We start from the raw sequence: 23,144 nt of genomic DNA on the forward strand, positions 1-23,144 counted from the left end.
AGATATTAATGGATATATATTCAAGAGTTAAAACAATGAAAAGAATATGCCGTTGTCACAACCCTAGTAATTACTTATGGGAAAGCTGAAAAAAGAGAGCAATGTTGAACATTGTTTTTATCAATGTCAGAAGCTGTTATCACTATTTAGGACAGTATGGGAAAATGCTTCCATTGTAAAAATCTTCCAGATTGGATAAAATATTTTCTGAAAGGAATTAAATCGAATAACACTTTATTGTATTGAAAAATATGGTTGCACGAGCAACAAAAAGAAATGACTACACGAAATGAAATATTAATTTTCCAGGAATGAACATATTGATGACGAAGCTCTTGAGTGTTAAGAGACGTTGTCTGGTGGACCTTACTTAAATTAGGGGCAAGCGAGTTGTTGGTGAAGGTCGTTTTAGCAATGTAGAGAAATGCTTAAAGTCATGTTAGAATTAACAGCACATTTAGTATGAATAAAGTAGGAGTTCATTAGTTCTGAGTCCATTCCTTTTCAATCGAGCCTTAGAAGCAGTGTCCAAATTTCTTTCTTTTTTTATGCATATCGCTCCAGGCAAGGCATGAAGCTACTTGATGTAAAGAGCTAAAAATAAATACTACTTCAAGGCCAAAAACTAGTAAACAATAAATGTTAGATAGAATAGATTCTAATCCATAAGAAAGCGATTCTTCCCCCTTTGTCAGAAACATCATGCATAGAATGCGAAGACTAAAGGACAGAATAATGGAAGCGAGAATGCAAACTTAATGTTTTTTAATTGTTTTGGTTGTCAGAATGAGATGCTGTACGCTAATGATTTCTATCTCTTTTCTTTCTCTCTTTGTTTCTTTCTATCTTTGTTTTCTCCTTTTTTTTCTTTCTGTTCCTTCTCTGCAAACCTTTCTATGTTGATGTTATTAATAATGATTTCAATTTTTGTTTTAAATTTATGAAAATTCTGATCTTTCCCTTTTTCTTCTAATTTTTCAGTTCCAGGCAGTGTCACAAATTTAGCGGCAACTGATATATCCTTTACGTCGGCTCGCATTACCTGGGATGAATATATTCCACCACAGAAGAAGGAGACACCAAAATATAAATTGTTATATGAAACTGATCAAACATTAGCAGGAGAAGAACCAATTCAATCGTTAGAGCACAATAATTATAAAAATCTTTCCGGTCTGAAACCTGCAACCAAATATAAAGTTGATTTATCAGTTTTCTTATATAAACATTCAGGCCAAACTGAAAGTATTGAATTTTTTACTCCACCAGGTAAGAAGTATTTGAAGCATTTTTTTTTTTGTTTATATTTCTTATTTTTATAAAGAATATATATATGTGTGTGTGTGTGTGTGTATATGAAGATTTTTTTTCCAAAAGTTAATTTAAAAAAAGACATAATTTTGAATTTTCTAAATATTGAAAGGATGTTCTTTAATTGAACAGTAGATAAAAAAGTTTTAATATGAATATTTGATTTCGATTGATTTAGTGATTTGAATTTAAAAAAAAATTTTTTTAGTTTATTGGATTTAAAAAGTAATCAATATCACTTAAAATTTGTTTTTACCTTTTCAAATGTTGCTTCATGAGGGAAGAAAGATGAAAGAAAAAAAAAAATGATTACACACGGCAACTGTCAAGTCACTGTAAACCGAATGATGTCACATTTTAAACCAATTCAAGCCATTATATATAAAAATAATTTTATAAAATTGACAGTAAGTTCTTTACAGTGCAATGTAGACTACAACATATTGTCGACTAAGGAGGAGGCATGTGAAGCTTTTTTCTTGTGCACTGTGATGAGACCCCAACTAGAGTAGGCAATCAATCAATTTGATTGAAAAATGGATGATGTCACTAATTTTGATCACAATAAAAATATGGGAGCAATGAAACCTTCATTCAATCCCTGGCAACTTCGGAAAAGAGAGCGGACTTGTTTCCTCATTCTCCCTCTCTGCCTACACCGGTATCGACGATTCCCACTTGGGAATAACTACCGGGCAAAGGCAGACAAGTTTTATCTGAGTTATATCTTTTTGGCATCTTACCCTGACTCGCTTCAAGAAACCTTTTCCTCGTTAAGTTTTACAAAGTTGTTTATTCGTTTATTCAGTAGCTTGTGTTTAGTTATTTATTTTATTAGGGAGTGCCCGAAAAGCACTAACTCAACTCCCTGAAAAGGCCTTCCACCTTCAATTTTCATTCTTTGCATAAAACTAAATATATCTCATATTACCCACTCTTCTACCTAGCAGTTGTGTTCCAATATTCGTTAAGTTTATTAGTTTAGGGATAAATTCTACAGTATACATATTAATATATACACATACCTAACTTTAACCTGTTTTTTTTTATTTTTCTTAAAACTTTTATTTAAAAAAAAACATTTTTTCTTTCTTTGTTGATTTATTGTTTAAAACATAAACACAATAAAAAGAAACAGAAATCTCCCCTCTTCCTTTTTCTGAAGAATTAAAATTTTGTATTAATGAATCAACTGATGTGTTTCTGATTTAATTAATTGTTACTTTTTTTATAATAATAATAATAATTGAATACAGGTCACCAGTTCTCATCTAAAAATTTCAGAAACATAAAATTTTATTTTTATTGTTTTAGTTCTTCCTCCAAATATTACGGCTGTTGCCATCAATATTTCTGCATATAAATATATACATATACCATAAGATAGAGTGACTCTGACCACCCGGGGTGACTTTGAGCCATTAAAATATAATAAAAAAATAAATAAATGTGTAAATAACTCTGCAGCAAATATTTGCTGCTGCGCCACAACGCGTCTGTAAAATTATGAAATCATATAGGACCTGGAAATTATATTTAAAATTCAGAGATCATATATTACTTACTCATTATTTTAATTTATATTTATTTTAAAGGATCAAAGTCACCCAGGGTGGCCAGTGTCACCCCAGTTTACGGTATTCCATATAAATATATACATATATTACATATAAATATATACAATATAAATATATACACATACCTAACTTTATCCTTTTACTTTTTCTCCAAATTTTTATTAAAAAAAAAAAACATTTTTTCTTTCTTTGTTGATTTATTGTTTAAAACATAAAAAAAAAGAAACAGGAATCTCCCCTCTTCCTCTTTCTGAAGAATTAAAATTTTGTAGTAATGAATCAACTGATGTGTTTCTGATTTAATTAATTGTACAAATTAATTTTTTTTTATTATAATAATAATAATAGTACAAATCATTAGTCCTCATCTCAAAATTTCAGAAACATAAAATGTTATTTTCATTTTTTTTTTAGTTCTTCCTCCAAATGTTACGATTGTTGCCGTCAATACTTCTGCTCTGAATGTTACTTGGACAATAAAAAAAACCGATTCAATTTATCCAGTAAGTATTTTCTATTTTTTAAAGATTGTTTTGAATAATTTAATTTGTGCAACTGTAATGTCAAGTTTGTTCAACTACTAAAGTAGGAGAGAGAGATAAATAGGGATAAAAGAAAGAGGGATAAATAAAAACCTGGTCAGAGATTGAAGAACCAAAATCCATTTATATAGTTTTTTTTTTTTAAATTTAAAACAATACAACCACGGCCATTGATCTTACATTTCATTTGTATACAAAATGTTTCCTTTTTTTTTCAGAATGCTTATGAAATTGGGGCAGAATCTCAACACAGTTCAAAAGTCTAGATTTCTCTAAAGATTTTCATATTCTGCTCTTCATACGGATTAAAGAGAATGTTAATTTTACACGAGTCCGATTGATCATAAAAAAAAGATAAATCAGGTGATGATCTGTGGTTTTAATAATGTAAAACCTCTAGAAAGATCAAAGTTTCCCCGCTCAATATTTTTGTGATACAGAAAGTTTAGTGAAATTCCAATCTTAGTAATTCCAATAATTACAACTGGTGCTACCAGATCAGGCTGTCTGAAGATATTGGCTTCCTGAGATGAAATGCACCTAACATTGATGTTTTTTGTTTTTCTACTTCCTTTCGCAAAAGCCTTTTGTTCTGCAAAAACAAAAACAACCTACCTTTTCCCCCCTTTTTCTTCTCCCCATTTCCCCTTTCTCTTTCTATCTCCCCCACTTCCTAACTTAAAATGTACCAAACATTAATACTGTAACCCTTTTCCCTCTCCCATTGCAAAACTCATTCATGTTCTGCAGGACAGGGAACAAAAACGATAAAATCCACTATGAAACAACCAAACCAACCACTACAAACTACCGATTGAAGATACAAAGAGCTTTAAGAATAAAAACCTTCTACAAAATAACTGGATGCAACATGAATACTATTTTCCAAATCACTGGATTTGGCATTAAATAACCTGAAAAGGGTTGATATGCCATAAAACAACCAAACAAACTCTACAAATAAATATTTGAAGATATATGAAGCATAAAAATTGATTCCAAAATAACTGCTTCCAAAATTAAATAACCCGAAAAAGGTTTATGTGCTGTAAAACAAAACAGTCGGAATATCCAAGTTACAAAAGATCCCACAAACGATTCCACTAATCCTAAAAGCCAAATATCAAAAGGATAATGAACAATAGATTGATAATATCTGCAGACTAATAAACTGATTACCAAGATCCAATCATGGTTTAGAAACAGCGCAAATTATTTAATACGACTTGAGACTTATTTTACTACTTATTCAATGTTGTTCAAACTCCCCAGCTTAACATTCACAGGCAACATGAATTGGAACAAATATATTGATGACATTGCCAAAGCTGCTGGAAAGAAGGTAGGCTCTCTCTAGTGTGCTAGAAAATTAACACCTGAGAGTACCCTATATCTCTACAAAGCCATCATCTACTCATGCATGGAGTATTGTTGCCACATCTGGGCCGGTGCATTTACCACTAGTAACTCCCTCTTAGACAAGGTTAAAAAAAAAGAATCTCAAATCTAATAAAACCCTGCCATTTGTGTTTTCAGGTTAAATTCAACTTTCACGCTATTTTTTTTTTTATTCAATCATAAGGTGGAAGAATATGTACGAAAGACCCTCCCCTCCCCAACGTAAAAATAATTGCCCAGAATTGTACTTGGTATTGTTCAACACTTTTAATTATAAATTATAAAATAACACACATTTACTCAGTGTAAAACTTTTTCATCTGGCATTATTTTATTTATTTATTTACTTATTTTTTTTTGGTAAATATGAAGAATCTTTCCACCCTCGAAAAATCCTTTAAAATTACCACCTTTTAAAGGTTTTCGGGGTTGCTGAAAATGAAAATAACATATGGAAATCCAGCATATGAATAGTTTCCAAGATATGATTAAATGTTATTTTCTAAAAAGTGGGGGATCACTTTTCTATAATAATTTAAGGCGAAATGAACACCCACTTTATGGCCACATTTTTTTGGTTGGGGGGTAAACATACTGTGATACTATAAAGTGGCCCTGAGGTAGATTTGAGCCCTTAAGTGCTGAGAGGAGGGGAATAGACAAAGGAAGAGGAAATGGCTTAGAATAAACAAAGAAATCAGAAATATGCTACAATCAACAATAGATAGGAAGTAGCAAACATAAAAATAGAAACCTACTGATAAAACAGGGAAGGGCAGCTTCCGGTAGCCAGGGTGGGGTGGGCAACCTGAGATACCAAGACAGAGGAGACAGTCAGTCGACAACGAGATGCCCGTCGCGGCGGATGGAAGTTGAACAGTTATAGAGTTGACAACTAGATGCCCTTGACAGCGGATGGGAGTTGATAACGACTATAGTTGACTGTGAAACGGAGATAGACAAGTGTAACATCGATAGAACAGGGGAAGACACACACACACTCACAAGTCCAACAGTCAATTTATATGTGAACATTGGCGTTTGTGTTTTTCCTTTCTTTGTTCATATTTCTATTTTGTGAACTGTGTGTGTTCCCACCGACAGTCACCAGCAAGAAAATGACGATCCGGCCATAAGAAGAATAGTCGAACAAAAAATCCACGATACACAACGTTGGGGGTCGGCGATCTGACGAGGGAGCCACACGTTTGGGGTTACAATACAATGAACACAATTTAATATAAAATGAGCACCCACTTTTTTTGTTTTGGGGTTGGTGCATGTCAAATCAATTATTAATGCCTGTTAGCCCCCCCCCCAAAGTTGGGTGCTCAGTTTACTGTAAATTTGTATTCATTGTATGCTGACCCCCCCCTCCTCCCAAACAAAAGGTGGCCATAAAGTAGCTGCTCATTTTACATAAAATTATTATATACAAGTGATCCCCTACCGTTTTGAAACTAACAGTATTTAATATTTGCGAAAATACTTGTTTTCCGGAATTTTAAACGTTATTTTCATTTTCAGCATCCTCGAAAACCTTTTTTGAAAGTAACATTTCTTCATATATGTGAAATTATTTGCGGGGATTTTAAATGTGATTTTTGTTTTCAGCACCCTGGAATCCTCATATTTACCGCCCCCCTTTTTTATTTGTTAAATAACGTGATTAAGTAAAATTTAAATTTTATGACATCCTCACATATGTAATAATAGCGTGATGTAATTTTATCCATTCATAGTTTGTGTATATAAACAAACATGCAAACATATAAATCGAATCGGAAACTCAAAAACCAAATGAACCGAAATATTATCCCATTCATCGCTAGAAATACTATTTCGGTATCTTTATTAATAAAATAAAAGGTTTATTTAAATTAATTGTTAACGAATTCTTAACATGAAATAATAGCGTGATTTAATTTTAGCCAGTTATAGTCTGTGAAGCAGTTATAATGTAAACAAACGTGAAAACTTAAAAAATCGAATCGGCAACGCGAAAACAAAATGAGACGAAATATTTTTCTCAAACGTCCCTAATAACCGTTTAGTACTAGCAAATTACTGTCGCATTATCTTTATTACTAAAATAAAATATAATTAATAATTATTTGTCACTGTAAATGAAATGTAAACAGCAATGCCAATATAAAACTTCAGTTTCCGTTTGTTAAAATAATAAGCAATAAAACAACTACTATGATAAATGATAAGGATGGTATTAATTATAATGTAGTTTGAATCATATTTTTATTTTTCTCGAGATTACAAAGTTTGTAATCGGGGTATTTAATATGCAATGATTCTACTCAAGGAAGCCATGTTTGTGTTAATCTCTGTGGCATTCTTTTTTGAATGATGATCCAGTCAATCTGAAATGTCCGAATATGTAGACGTCAACCAATGAGATTGTGAGGAATGGTAGGAGGGAGAAAGCATTATTTGAGTAGTGGTAAAGCGTTAAGAGTATGCGATATGTAAGAAATTACGTCAGTTAATGACAGCTTAGATCCAGGAAAGTAGGGGAAAAAGAAGTACAAATGCACGCAATGTAGAATGGGGTCATAAGAGGACTTATCAAAGAGGAGGAAAAATTTGAGCTACTATCTTTGTAGGTTGGGACGATGATGAAGATGGCACTCCTAGGAATAAATGTAATGTTTTAATATTATGAAATAATGTGCATGAAATAGTGTTGTATAGTTAAATAAGGTAATGGCTAATAGCATGAATATAATAAATTTTTATGTGCAATCTGTTGTTGTAAACCTATGGTATTTTGGTCCAAAGGAGAAAACCTGTGGCTCTTTTATTATAAGATGACCATTTTGACATCATCAGGCAACAAAAAAAAAATGTTAGCATATGTAAATTTAGTGAAAACAATTAAGTTTTTAATAAATTTCAGATTTCTAAAAGAACTTCATTTATATAAGAACATATATACAATAACAAAAACTATATAAAAAAAGCTCTACTTAATAAAACTACATTTTAAGTGTTACCAATTTGATTCCATTTTTTTAATACACAACATTTCATAAAATTTATACCTTGATATTTTGAGACGTCCACTTCTCCTAATACTTTTGATATTACTAATTGAGATTTACTGTGTCTGAAGACAAACTATACTATTACTACTAGTGTATTATTGTATTTCTATTACTAATGGAGATTTGGTGTTTGAATGCCTGAAGCCGAAACTATATTAACTACTTCTATTAATTTTACTATTGTACTATCTTTTAATGTTCAATTCAATTTGCTACACTATTTCAAAATAATGTACTATATTTCAATACTCAATTCAAGAGGAGTGAAGTGTAGTATCTGTTGTGTTATACCATCCAACCAGGTAATTTGGGGGTGGATGGTTGGTAAGGTAGTTAATTATCTATCCTGTTGTCATGAAACTATCTTCCTAAGCACTATCTCCTCCTTTAGGGGCTAATGTAGTATTTGCTCCGTTGTCATGATACTATCTTCCCATGCATTATCTTCTCTTTTGTGAAAATGGGAGTAATGTATTATATGTTAATTCATCATGATCCCTCCACCGAAAGTGTTTTATCAATCAAGGCATTAAATGTCTGTTAAGGTTGACATGATGTAAAATAAAACTATTACCTTGGTAGGCAGATAGGCCACCACCATCACCACCAACAACAACATCACCATCTATATATTAATACGCTTGTCCATACGTCCGGTGTCACAAAAAATCATCATCATCACAAAGATTAATTAATGAGAAACTAATTACCTCCCTTTATAGTCACTTTTTCTCCATTAAAAATCATTAAAACCGTCTCCTCTCCAAAAATTTTTATTACCATTATTAACTTATATATTATGTTGAAATTAGTACAAATTCCAACGCATTTCGGGCGAAAACATTATTACCGACTTAAGTGTCATGTTAAAATGAGTAAAATCATATAGTGCTTTTGTTGTTTAGGTATCTTTTCGACCCACATTTCGGGCGAAAACATTTTACCTACTTACATGTCATGTTTAAATTAGTACAAATTTCAATGCATTTCCGGTGAAAATATTATTACTTACTTCAGTGTCATACCTAAATATTTACAATCATAGGGTATTTTTATCGATTAGGAATCTTTTGTCCCTACGCATTTCAGGTGAAAATATTATTACCTACTAACAGTTTGTTGAAATAAGTACAAGTTCCAATGCATTTCTTATCTTTATCTGTGCCTAAACCAAAACGTGGATTCCATGAACAAAGCTTCTTTCTTAGAACTGCACGCCTGTGTAACTCTGTTCCATCTACCTGCTTCCCACCTGACTACAACTTGGATGTCTTCAAGTCCAACGTTAACAAATTCCTAATGAACCGCCCCCTTAAGTAAACACTTCATCAAATCTCCACACTAACGTACTGTACTTGCAATAACCCTTATCCCTGAGTGGCTTCCGGGCCTTGATAAGTGGTGACCACCCTGAAAAAAAAAAAAAAAAAGATGAAACATTATCTACTTACTTCAGTGTCATGTCGAAATATTTACAATCATAGGGTATTTTTATCGATTAGGAATCTTTTATCCCTACGCATTTCAGGTGAAAACATTATTACCTACTTACATGTTATGTTGAAATTAGTACAAAGCAGTTTTTTGTCAATATGGAAAACTATACTTATTCCTTACATACATGTGTAATCCAAGATGTCCTGAAATAGTAAACAACTTGAGGCCATCAGAACTTACACAAAACCAACCTGACATACGCACATTTAGCTGAATTTTTGAAAGGCACTAAAGGCATACATGCACTAGGAATTCCATTTGCAAATTTTTATGTTTCTGAATTTCAAGAAAGAGGGCTACCACACTGCCACAGGATCATAATTAGGGTTGTGACAAAAGAATATTCTTTTCACTGTTTTGACTCTCGAGTATATATCCGACACAGTTAATCAACCGAAAACCACACCACTCTATATAAAAGTATATAAGATATCAACGGATACACACTCGAGAGTCAAAACAATGAAAAGAATATGCTGTTGTCCTAGCCCAAATCATAATGTTGTATATCAGGATAAGATCAAAGCAATTCAACAATTTGATGCAATCGTGTCAGCAGAGATGCCAGAACCTGAAGATCAAGAGCTTTGTGATTTACTTAAGTTCTTGATGGTCCAACCTCATTGTAATTGTTTGATTATGTATCACATAATCAGATGTTTCTTACTGATATGTGTTTTTTTAAATTTTCAACTACCGTGGAATTTCCATGGGTTCTGTTAGTCATCATTATTTTTGCATGCGCAATTTGTGCCAAGATGCCAATTTACATTTTGTTGGTTATTTTTCTTGCCAAATATGTCCTATTAGGCAGAAACGGCCATATTTGATACTTTTTGTCCTCTTTCGCTTTCAGATTCATAATTTATAAAACTCACCGTCTATCTCCATTTTTTTTTTTAAGTGCATCTCCACAGAAACACAATGTTGCAAGGTGGGACAAGGCAGGTTAAATGATTGCATTTTCATGGACTTTTATGTTCTTTTATGAGTTTTTAGCCAGTAAAAGTAGCTATTAAAGGGTCAAAAGTAAAAAGAAAAAAAAAAAGAGAACTTGGCAGGCATAAGTGGACTTAAAGTGCTGTTGTACACATGTGCAAATATACATTAAAGTCGGTTCATTTTTAACTATTTCTTATCTGTCTGGAACACTAAATTTTTTGGTTTCAATTCTAGCTGATGTAACCCTAGTAATATTTTTTTTTTACTTTTGAAATCACTACTATATATTGGGTGCAATACAGTAATCTATAAATCTATAAAAGTGAAATTATCTGTGTGTGTCTGTGTGTACATTTCCCTGCCAAACTACTCTATCAATTTCGAGTCTACAGACTCGAGATTTGACATAAAAGGTTTTGAGATTTGGGAAAATCTTTTTAATTGGGTTTCAGCCAGAAATTTTGCTGTCAAGGGATCAAAGTTCAACGATTCGACATTTGAAAACTCTACCAAACTCCTTCGCCAATTTTGGGTCTAAACACTTGAAATTTTAGATGTAGATTACTTTGACATGGATCAAAGTTTTTAATTTGATTTGAAATTTTACTAAAAGTGTATTCAGACATAGGGCAAGTTTTTTTTTTTTTATCAGTTTTTGGCCGAAAATTTGTCTGCCAAGGGGTCAAAGTTCAAAAGATTTGACCGTTGCGGTCTCTAGCAAACTATTCAACCAATTTTGGGTCTAAATATTTGAAATTTTACATAAAGGGTATTCAGACATACAGCAAGCGTTTTAATCAGTTTTTGGGCGAAAATTTGGCTGGCAAGAGATTAAAGTTGAAAGACTCTACCAAATTCCTCTGCCAATTTTGGGTCTAAACACTTGAAATTTTAGATGTAGATTACTTGGACATGAGTCAAACTTATATATATATATATATATATATATATATATATATGTGTGTGTGTGTGTGTGCACATAAAGATATGAACAGTACACAGGGCCTGAGCAAAGCTGGGCTGAACTGCTAGTAATCAATAAATACGAAATATACATAAATTAAAATGTCATTTTTGAGCGTACTTTATAACTGGACAATACCAGGCATTGTGCTAAATACATTTTCCTGCTATTTTGACTTTTTGAAACTTTATAAAGCATGCTTATTGTGAACTTGTATTTTGAAAGTTTATAGACATATTTTTTATTATTATTCTGATTTTTTTTTTTTTTTTCTACCTCGCCTGTCATTTCATTATATATGAATTTCACTTAATGGTTGTTACAAAGCTAAAAATTTAACAAAAACTGCTTTTACAAATGGATTCAGTCGTGTATCTGATACTTTTCTCTTTAAGCAGCTCATCTTTGTCTTTTCAAAATTCTTGATTATATGAATTACTAGCTGGACGCCCATCGTTGCCCGGTTGTACAATACACTTAAACATGATATTTGAATTTATGTAGATTGCATAGTATTATTATAAAATCCATCCTTTATTGAATATTATATATTACAAGGAAATAATTTTTCCGGTGGACTAATTTGCAAAAAATAAATAAATAAAAATAATAAGGATGATGTTGTTCATCAAATTCCGTCTGTGTTTGTTTACAATATCATGTCAGCTGATATTTGGGATTGACGATCTTAAAAATAGCCTTTCTTCTCTTCTAGATAAAAAAAAAAAAGGATTTTACAGGGGAATATTTTTTGTTACACCTGTATAAGGTAAAATATTTTTTGTTACACCAGTATAAGGTAAAATATTTTTTGTTACACCTGTATAAGGTAAAATATTTTTTGTTACACCTGTATAAGGTAAAATATTTTTTGTTACACCTGTATAAGGTAAAATATTTTTTGTTACACCTGTATAAGGTAAAATATTTTTTGTTACACCAGTATAAGGTAAAATATTTTTTGTTACACCAGTATAAGGTAAAATATTTTTTGTTACACCTGTATAAGGTAAAATATTTTTTGTTACACCAGTATAAGGTAAAATATTTTTTGTTACACCTGTATAAGGTAAAATATTTTTTGTTACACCTGTATAAGGTAAAATATTTTTTGTTACACCTGTATAAGGTAAAATATTTTTTGTTACACCTGTATAAGGTAAAATATTTTTTGTTACACCAGTATAAGGTAAAATATTTTTGTTACACCAGTATAAGGTAAAATATTTTTGTTACACCAGTATAAGGTAAAATATTTTTGTTACACCAGTATAAGGTAAAATATTTTTGTTACACCAGTATAAGGTAAAATATTTCCCTGTAAAAATTCTTTTTATCTATGAGAGAAAGACTATTTTTAAGATTGGATTTTTTTTTTCGATTGTTGATACTTATTGGATGAATTTCTGTACAAAACCTATCTAAGAACACTGCCAGACATATAAATTAACTATGTGTGAAATTTGCAAAAGATAGGCTCAGCCATTTCGGAACCTATCAGGAAAGAACTGACACACACATTAAGTGACTTTTATATAGTAGAGATCAACATTTACTTGCATTCTGTCATCATTTCTTGATTTAAGTTAAAACCTGGTTGAAACAAGAAAACATGAATGACTTAAATGTAAACAGGTACGTCCAAGGATGGAATACTGTTGCCACATCTGGGCAGGAGCTGCTAGAAAGGACTTGTCCTGCCTTGATAGAGTTCAAAATAGACTTTGTAGCCTTGTAGGAGATGTCCTTTTCTCTTCCCTGCAACCTCTATCTCACAGAAGAGATGTTGCGAGCTTGTCTCTGCTTTATCGTTATTTTCATGGGAAGTGTTCGACTGAGCTTCAGTCTATGGTCCCCCCTCGCCAAACTTTCACAAGAAACACTCGTCTAGCTGAAAACACTATCAATAATTCCCCCCCACTCTTTATCTGTGCCTAAACCTAAAGTAGATTCCATGAACAAAGCTTCTTTCTTAGAACTGCACGCCTGTGGAATTGTCTTCTGTTTTCCTGCTTTCCGGTTGACTACAATATGGTTGTGTTCAAGTCTAACGTAAATAAGTTCTTGATGAGCCGTTCCATATAAGTTATCAAATTTACCGAATTTTCATTACTAATGATTACTATTTTATCCAATTTCTACTGTACACTCTTTAACCCTTATCCTTGAGTGGCCTCTTGGCCTTGATAATGTGGTGATGCCTATGTAAAAAAAAAATGTAAACAACAATAATCTTAGTTAAATACAGTTTGTAATTTATGTCGTGTAAATTTTCTTTATAAAATTGTTTTTGCTAATCTAAAAATAATTTTTGCTTATTTTTCTTTTTTTCGTACAGGAATATGTTCATATTATTTCACAACCGTTAAATGTCAAATGCCTTTACATCAAAACATTTTGTGTTGTTGAGATCAGCGGAAGACCAGGGAAAAATCATACACTTGGCATCTATTCTTCAATATCTAATGAACATAGCAAAGTAGTTAATACTTTTCACACTACAAGTAAGATATTTAAAGAAGTTTTCTTTGTTATTTTCATAATTTCTCAAAAAAACAAAAAACAAACAACATTACCCTAGTTATCAGAACTTGTGTGAATTATATTGTACATTTTTATTTTTTTTAATTTCTGTTAGAATTAATTTTTATTAGAATTAAATCTGAAATCAAAGTAAATATACTAGCCGAATTACCTGGCATTTTATCAAACCTTTTAAAAAAAATTTTTTTTATTTTATCAAGCATTTTTTTTTTAAATTTTTATTTTATCAAGCATTTTTTTTTAAAATTTTATTTTATCAAGCATTTTTTAAAAAAATATTTTTATTTTATGAAGCATTTTTTTTTTTAAATATTTTAATTCTATCAAACTGCAACATTTTTAAAATTGCAAATTTTTTTTTTTTTTATCAAACTGCAATATATATAATATGTATATAATATTTTAGCTGCAGCATTTTAAAATTACAATCTTTGCTAACATTTTAACTAATTGTTGAAGCCTTTTTCTCTTTTCAGAACCGTTACCGCCAATTTGCATTGAAAAATCAAATTCCACCTCCTTGACTCTACATTGTTCTCCCTCAGAAAGTGACTTCAATTTTTATTTAATCAATTTTTATAAAAAAAAAGACGATATAATAAGGTAAGTTCAGTCAATGTGTACACAATTTAAAAAATGGTAACACTTTGCATGTTTTTTTTTTTGTTTTCCATGTTTTTTGTTTTTCATATTTTTTTTCATGTTTATTTTCTTTTCCATGTTTTATTTTTGTTTTTGGTTTCTATACATCTTGAATATGTTTTTCACCATTTAAAATACGTGAAACCAAAATATTAAATTAGAAACATTTCATTTATAATTTTTTTGCAAACACAAGACTAGAATTTTCACATTTATTTGTATAAGTAGATAAACATTGACATTTTGGTAATTTTGATAAAAAATGTACTTATCTTTTAAATATGTCCCTAAAGAAATTAAAAGAAAGAAGAAATCAATTTGCCTGAGAAAAATATGGCACCTTTAATGGGAGAAGGGAGAGAGCACTATTGTTAAAGGAGAAAGTTGGGTGCCTCCTTCTCTCCACTAGTCTGTGGGGGACCCCTAGGCAAGGTTGAGTACCCACTTCAGCATCCCCTCCACCATGGTAACATGAGGTCATGAAAAGCAGGTGACTGATGTAATATGGTTTCATATCTCGTTGTGCTAGACAGAAGATCTCTTTGAGTACAATAGTCAGGACAATCGCCCAGCATAGGTACTGCTCGGACAGAAAGAAACTGCAACCTCCATTTTGTACAACTGCAAAAAAAGGTGCAGCAATACATCAAAACATTTTCGGGGAAACAGCATGAATGGGGTTGTGAATAATGAGCGATTGTAGTTTTTCTCTTAGCTGTGATATGGCCTTGTCGGTGGGGCATCAGAATACGCTGACTGCCCCCCTGCAGAGGGTAAAAGTCCCTCAATGGGGGTTCTGGATATGACCTTAGACTATATCCAGTGGTGAGGTCCCAGCTTTTGGGCTTTGGGGAGTGTGGAGCCACCCTTTAATTACCATTGCTACCAGGTCCACTCTGACCTGGAGTGGTAGTACCTGTTAGGGTCCCAATTATGGGTTAAATAGAAACCGACGTGAAAACAACAAATATACTCTATTAAAAAACTTTTTCTTCCGAATCTTTGGATTCAGCATTAAATAACCCGAAAAGGGTTGATATGCCGTAAAACAAAAACAACCAACCAACCAACCTTAGCTGTGATAAATTATTTTCACAAAGTTTTCAACAAATTGATCGAATTTTTAATTTCTCGTCTGCTTATTCAAATTTCATTGGCTAAGCGTTTTGACATATCCCAGTTGTTACATTATCTGCTGAAAACGCTTGTGAAACTTCGGTTTCAGCCGTATAACTTCTCTGCACAAGTAATATAGAAGTGATAAATAAAAAAAAACCTTTGGTATTTATTCACTTAGATCTCGTATTAATATATACCAAATACACCTACCCAACAGAGCCTATTAATGTATTCATGTGTCTTTAATTTGTCCATTTGGATTTAGTGGACATAATCTTCACTGATGCATCGGTACAAAATGAATTTCTCAAATATAAAAATTTGTTGCTATTGCTTAATGATTTTATTTTCTTCACTAAATTTAAAACAATAAAAATAAAAACTAAAATAAAAATTTAAAACAGTTAAATTTATTTTGGTTCAAGAATTGATTACATGTGTGAGTGAGTATATGCGTACAGTTTTTTTTTTTTTTTTTATTAAAAAAAAAAATTATTGGATTTATTTTGTTTTAATCATTTTAGTTTTGGAATATTAAAAAAAAAATTTCAAATCTTTCAAAACAGGTTTTATAGAATTTTTTATTTCGCTATTAATTTCTGTTATAATAAAATAATTATAAATTATGTTATTTAATAAAATACAATTTTTTTTTACTCACTTTCACCCCTACACAAGGCATATTGCCACTTGGATGTAAGGGGCTACTATTTGGGACCATTCCTAGAGAAGATTAACTAGATGTTCGTTTACATTACATTTAAATTTCTGCATATACATACAGTCAGAGAAGCAGGTAGCAGGAAGGGAATTCCAAAGTCTAGCTGTTTGAGTGAAGAAACTAGTAGGAGTAGAAAGCTTTCTGGCAATTTTTGTAATAATGAAATAATCATAAATTATGTTATTAAATAATATACAATTTCTGTAATCTATATATCTATAAAAGTGAAAATGTGTGTGTCTGTCTGTCTACATTTCCTACACAATAACTCTGTAAATTTTCAGTCTACAGACTCGAAATTTGATATACAGGGTATTGAGATTTGGGAAAATATTTGTAATCAGTTTTCAGCCAGAAATTTGGCTGTTAAGGGGTCAAAGTTCAACGATTTGACCTATACCAAAACCAAAACTATACCAAACTCCTCCGCCAATTTTGGGTATAAACACTTGAAGTTTTAGATATAGGTTCCTTGGACATGGATCTAACTTAATAACTTGATTTGAGCCCCAAACAATAAATGTTAAGGGGTCATAATAGGGGTCAAAGTTAAACAAAATTTGACCTCTGCAGTCTCTACCAAAGTACTCAGACAATTTCTGGTCTAAACCTTTGAAATTTTATATAAAGGGTATTCAGAGATAGGGCAAGCTTTTTAATCAGTTTGGGTCGAAAATTTGAGCTACCAATATATAAATGTATGTTTGCATGTCTGAGATCAGTATTGTTTTGAAGCTTGACCCTTCAGACGACAAATACTGAAAAATTGGCTAAAAACATTAATTTCTTCACCCTGAACTGGACACTTTTCTACTGTTTTCGATTATCTAGCCTTAATTTAAACCTATGTCACTCCTGGTTTGGCGATGGTCGTAACAGCAAAGACATCATGTTTTTTTCTTGTTCTTTTCCTCCTTCGCGGTACGGGTTCGAGCTTGCCTTCCTACTACCACTTTTTTTTTTTTTTTTTGCTCAACACACACCTCCAAACACCCGGGCAACGCCGGGCACCCACACTAGTAATAAAATATTCATAGAATTAAAAGCTATTTTCATTATAATAAATTGTATTATTTGGATTATTACAACTACTGTGCTGAATGAATCGGTTCTAAGCAACAGTCTTCTGGAACTTGAAAGTTCAATCTTGACTTACAAGTGATATTGAGACTATAATAAAAATTACTTAAGACTTCTATCTAGTCATGGCACAACGGATAAAGATCATGGCTGACGGAATAGAATGATTTAAACTAAGGACCCAGTTCAGATTTAAAAAAATAATTTTATTTAATTACTGTGAATATCAATGTATATATGGAGAAAATAGGACAATAAAATTACAAATATATAACACTAAACATCAATTTATTATGGATTGTTTAAAAAAATAGTTATGCTAATTAGTCAAGCAATTATTTTTGGATCGTTTGTCATTACTGTATATTGAGTATTTCTAAGTATTATGTTGTATTAGTTAAGTAATACTATTTTGATGATAATACAAATGAGAAAAAAATCTTTTGCATTTATTCATTTAGATAATCTTCACTAATAAATCTTCATAAAATAAATTTCTCAAATATATTGTCATTTCGTTATGTTTTTATTATTTTCTTAACTAATTTAACTGTTAAATTTACTTTGGATCAAGATTTCATTACATATGTAGATGTATACAGTGTTTCAATTGAAAAAAAAAAATTATTGGATTTATTTTATTTGAAAATAACTTAAAGAAATGTACAATGCCAAACATTAAATTATTTTGAACTGTTTAAAAAATAATTATGTTAATTAGTCATACAAATAATTGCCTTTGGATCATTCATACAGTATTTCAAAAATATTATGTTACATTATTGATTCAAATAATAGTAAGTTGTTTTTATCGTATTATGGGTATGATAAATGATTAAAAAAAACCTTCTCTAAAGTACTGGTTGGATCTCACCAATATAACGGGTCAACGGCAACAGTTACAACAGGTCACATCCTCGTCAACTGCATATGCAAGATATGACAGGTGCCTTTTTGATCGTATGTTGTCCCGTCACAAGTTGCCCTATTGATTGTCTTCACACATTGTGTTTCCATGGTGGGGCACTTCACCTCTCGACCGAATCGTCTCCTATTTTGTGTAGTCTCTGGGTTCATTAATTCCTCCCTGGTCTGGTCAGCTTGCTGCAAAATGAAGACTCCTCAACAAAAACAAACAGAACTCCAGTTTATAACAATAACAAACTCTTAATTTTATTAGTTCACAACAGCTACTGTCTAACTTGAGGTGATTGATTACAGCAGTGAACAATGCCTGACCAGACAAGTAAAGTCACAGACTTCCCATTAACACAGGCTAGTTAACATCATAACATCAGGCCCTTAGAGGCCCCCAGATCGAGTAGCACTTGGCCAGCCCAGTCGTTCAAGTTGCTGGCTATCACTCGAATCCTTTTTGAATTCTTTTTTCTGAATCCAACCACTTTTTCTCACCTCTCTCTTGGAGAGTAGTTAAAAAACATCCTTTCCCCACTTACTCTCAGAGCCCCTCCTTATCTCAACCACTCAAGATCTCTCCCTCTCTTTCCTGGGAGAGAGAGGTGGTGGTTGCTCGCATTGATACCTATGGCAGTTTCCTGGGTTTCTTCGCCCAGCACTGTGTGCATGCCCCTTCTGATACAAACATCTCCTCTGACATCTCAGAGATAATTCCAATTGTCACCATTTTTGAGACAATATAACATCTGGCTTGCATGTAACAAACCCATAATGACAGCTCAGCGATTGATCCTATTTTACTAGCTAAGTCTTTGCATTTCTCTGCACTCCTCCATTCCATCCTGTCTGGTCAAACATCCTCCTCACTGCAATATGCACTTCGTTGCATGCATTCACGACACCATAGTGTCACATTAAAATTTTGGATGGACTTTTGATGTGATAAAGTGCAGCGCACTAAGTATTATGGTATCTGTCCTACGCACAGTAAGGGGTTAATAGAGATTATTAACCAAAATACCACATTTACTCTAGCAGTGTTCTTTGAAACTAATTGGCTGATCTTACTTAAATTTTGTACAGACATTTGTCATGATAAGGTGCAGCCAGCTAAATATTATAGTATCTATTCTATTCACAGTTAGGGATTAATCACCACAATACCACATTTACTCTAGAAGTTTTCTTGGACGATCTGGCTTAGCATTTGTATGGGCCTTTGTTATGATGAAGCTAACTAAGTATTATGATATCCATTAATAGGATTTACTATTTATTTAAAAAGTGTACAAAAATTAACCGCATTCAATCATTAATTTGGGATTAATGATCTATAACTTTTTACCGTTTGTAATGGCTAAAATGTGTAGTTTCTGATAATTTATTCATTTAGATATGTAACTCATGACTAAGGGCTAGGACAACAGCATATTCTTTTCATTGTTTTGACTCTCAAGTGCGTATCTGTTGATATCTTATTTACTTTTAAATAGAGCGATGTGGTTCTCAGTTGATAAACTGTGTCTAATTGTGTCGGATATATACTTGCGTCAAAACAATAAGATATTCAGTTGTCATAGCCCTACTCATGACCCAAATGCTCATGGGTAGTCTAAATTGTTAACATAAAAAAGAAAAAAACAATTCACATTTAGATTAACGACTCATACAAATAGTTATCTTCGAATCATTCGTCGGTCCTGTACAATAAGTATTTGAAAATATTATGCAGTATTATTAATTTAATGGTCATATAAATGAAAAAAACTTCCATTTTTTTTGTCTTTTAGATAATCTTTAATAATAATAAATCCATATGAAATAAATTTCTCAAATATGAAAGCCATATGTTGATATTAATATTTTTTATTTCTTTTCTACATTTTTTTTTAATATTTAAACTTTTCACAAATTTTTCAAAACGTGTTGTATAGAATTTATTTTATTATTTTTATTTAATAAATACAATTTCCATAATAATAGAATAATCATAGAATTAAAAGATATTTTCATTATTCATATGCTCAGATAATATAAATGAAAAGGTTCCATTTTTTTGTCTTTTAGATAATCTTTAATATTAATAAATCCATATGAAATAAATTTCTCAAATACGAAAGCCATGTTTTTATTTCTTTTCTACGTTTTTTGAATATTCAAATTTTTTCAAATCTTTCAAAACATGTTTGGTGCAACTTTACAATGGTGTGCATTTGAAAAAATGCATTTCAGAGACAAACTTTATTATGTACTTATACCAAAATTAGTATGAATTTAAAAAATTACAAAAATGGTTTAGTAGAAAAATAATTATAAGTAAAAACAGAATTTTTCGAAGTTGCTGTTTTTCACTGTAAATTAACTCTTTAGATGCTTGAAACCAGGGAAGATAATTGCATTCCATTTTTTTTTTTTTTTTAATTTTCCTCCTTTCAAGATTGTAACGCTGGGTATGGGGCAGCCAAACCAGCTGCCAACATTGCCCTGCTTTTTATTGAGCTTTGTGCAGAATCAGATAAGACTATCTTTTGGGTCGGCCATCTTGCTTTTTATCTATATACTACATGCTTTTTTTTCTGAAAATCAGCTTTAGCACATTCTACTGGACCATTTTTCATAATTTTTGGAGTTTGTACTAATTTCGACATCATATGTAAGTACGTAATAATATTTTCCCCTGAAATGCCTTTGTTTGAAAATACATGATTGAGTCAGACAACACACTAAAGTTTTATAGAAATTCTTTTATTTTGCTTGTTATTGGTATTTATTTGCTTCCCCACAAGAGCAAAATGTGACACAAGATCGTTTTAATGTGGGGGAAAACCAGCTCCCCAAAAAGGGGTCATTCTGGAAGTAGGAAAATATAAAAATTGCCTTAGTATAGAAGGGTTTCTCCTCCATTTACTAAGGACAAATTAACTGTAGTGTAGCATCAGAACAGATACTATACTGTGATCTTAGCCCAAGACCAGATCCACTTTTTTCTATTTAAAAATGTTATGCTTGTGTCATTTAATAAATATAATTTCTGTAACAATAAAATAATTATAGAATTAAAAATTATTTTCATTATAATTCCAATTACTGTGCTCAGATAATATTCGCACAACATTTCAGCTGATGTAACTTCTGACCTTTTTAAAATGGGCATTGTCAAACTTGTAGTGCAACAGATAAAGGTGTTGAGTTCAATACGTTCTATGCGACAGTCTTCTGGAGATTGAAACTTCAATTGTTACATACAGGTGATACTAAGAATATAATAAAAATTACTTGAATCTACTACACAGTTGTGGCACAATGGATAAAGGTCATGACTGACAGAATGAAAATAATCTAAACAGAAAGCTTGGTTTGAAATTCCATAAGAATTCTTGAGTTCAAAAAGATCCACCCGAAGAAGGTTACATTTGCTGAAACATAAGAATAACATTACAGACGAGAATAGAAGTCCGAATAGTCCAAATAATCCTCATCTCAAAATTTCCGAAACATTAAGGTAAAACATTGTTTGATTAATTTAGATTTTAATTTTAATTTTTAATTGATCTATCATTTAAATACATTTATTAATTAATAATTATCCTTTTTTTTTTTTTTTATTACTACTAACTTTTTTTATTACTACTAACTGCTTTTACAATTTTTTATTTTAGTAAAAAACTTTCCAAAAATGGTTTGGAGGAAGTGACCATCACATTTGGAAACTTACAAAGCAATAAAGGCTATACAGTTGTTTTTAGTTCATTGAGTGGAACGGAAGAAAGTGAAAAATCAAGCAAGATGTTTTTTACAAGTAAAATATTTTTTATTATTTAAAAATTGTTTTTTTCATCTTTTTTGTCTCATGTTGAGATGTTTCTTGAATAATTTTCAACTTTTTCTTGTCGGTTACCATTTCACTGGTGCTGCCTACTAGAATTATATTCAGATCAACTGCCACCTGCTATATCTTAATCAGCCTACAATACCATCGACATCAATGTGGGACACACTTTTAGGCCTTTAGAATGACTGACAATAAGTGATGTGGATGTACTAATTGAGATATTGTAGGATTAAAAAATAATGCATAACCAATTTTAGACCAATAAGACAAGTGGAAAGAATTGGAGTATTAGGTGTAATAGACTACAGTGCTTGGATGTGCCCCACAGTTTATGTAAAAGTTTTATGTGGTAACACTGTGGACACAAACCAATGAAGTAAAAGAATGACAACATTTAAGAAATTTCAAATCTTCAATTATAATATATTTATTTACCAACATAATATGTCTCACAAGAATTTCCCAAATTTTTTAGATCAATTTCTTCGTCAAGGGCGAAAAAGAATTGTGTACAACTATTAAAGTAACAATTATAAGTGAAACATGCAACAACATTAATTAATAATGAAAAAGGTTATAATAATTTCTAACACCACTTAACACTATCACAGTCCGTATTTCGGAAATTAATTTAGCAAATATGCGAACCTGCCTGGTTGCATAAGTAACATCCTGTTCTGACTTCCAGTCGCTGATGCAAACATGAAAATTGAATAATAATAAAGTACTCAACTGGATGAAACGTTTCAAATCTTCCAATTACCTATTTTCAAAATTAAATATTCTGAAAACTGATCATGTCATGCTGGTCTTATGGGCATTGTAGTTTACTCACTGTCTTTAGGTTTTGATCTCCGCTCAAATATTTTTCTTTTTTACTTACAAGAAGTGAACAGTTTAGGAAAAAAAAAAAAAAAAAAACTGATATGTCTCAGTTTCTTGTATGAATTAAAATATTTTTGCGTATTTTATGACTGAGCAACAAAAGCAAAAAAAGA

General features: G+C 31.3%; 1 protein-coding gene across 1 annotated transcript in view; it reads left to right on the plus strand.

Moving 5' to 3' along the window:
* The window catches only part of LOC145248182 (tyrosine-protein phosphatase 10D-like), a 236,166-nt gene that overhangs the window by 114,332 nt on the left and 98,690 nt on the right, over positions 1–23,144 (plus strand). The window contains exons 3-7 of the mRNA XM_080110035.1: positions 982–1,269; positions 3,303–3,391; positions 13,629–13,794; positions 14,311–14,437; positions 21,974–22,113. Of these exons, the coding sequence (XP_079966161.1) occupies positions 982–1,269; positions 3,303–3,391; positions 13,629–13,794; positions 14,311–14,437; positions 21,974–22,113 (810 nt within the window). The remainder of the gene's footprint in view (positions 1–981; positions 1,270–3,302; positions 3,392–13,628; positions 13,795–14,310; positions 14,438–21,973; positions 22,114–23,144) is intronic.

The sequence above is a fragment of the Euprymna scolopes genome, chromosome 26, assembly GCF_053919585.1.
Source record: "Euprymna scolopes isolate OS-2025 chromosome 26, ASM5391958v1, whole genome shotgun sequence".
In the NCBI taxonomy this organism is placed as follows: Eukaryota; Metazoa; Mollusca; class Cephalopoda; order Sepiida; family Sepiolidae; genus Euprymna; species Euprymna scolopes.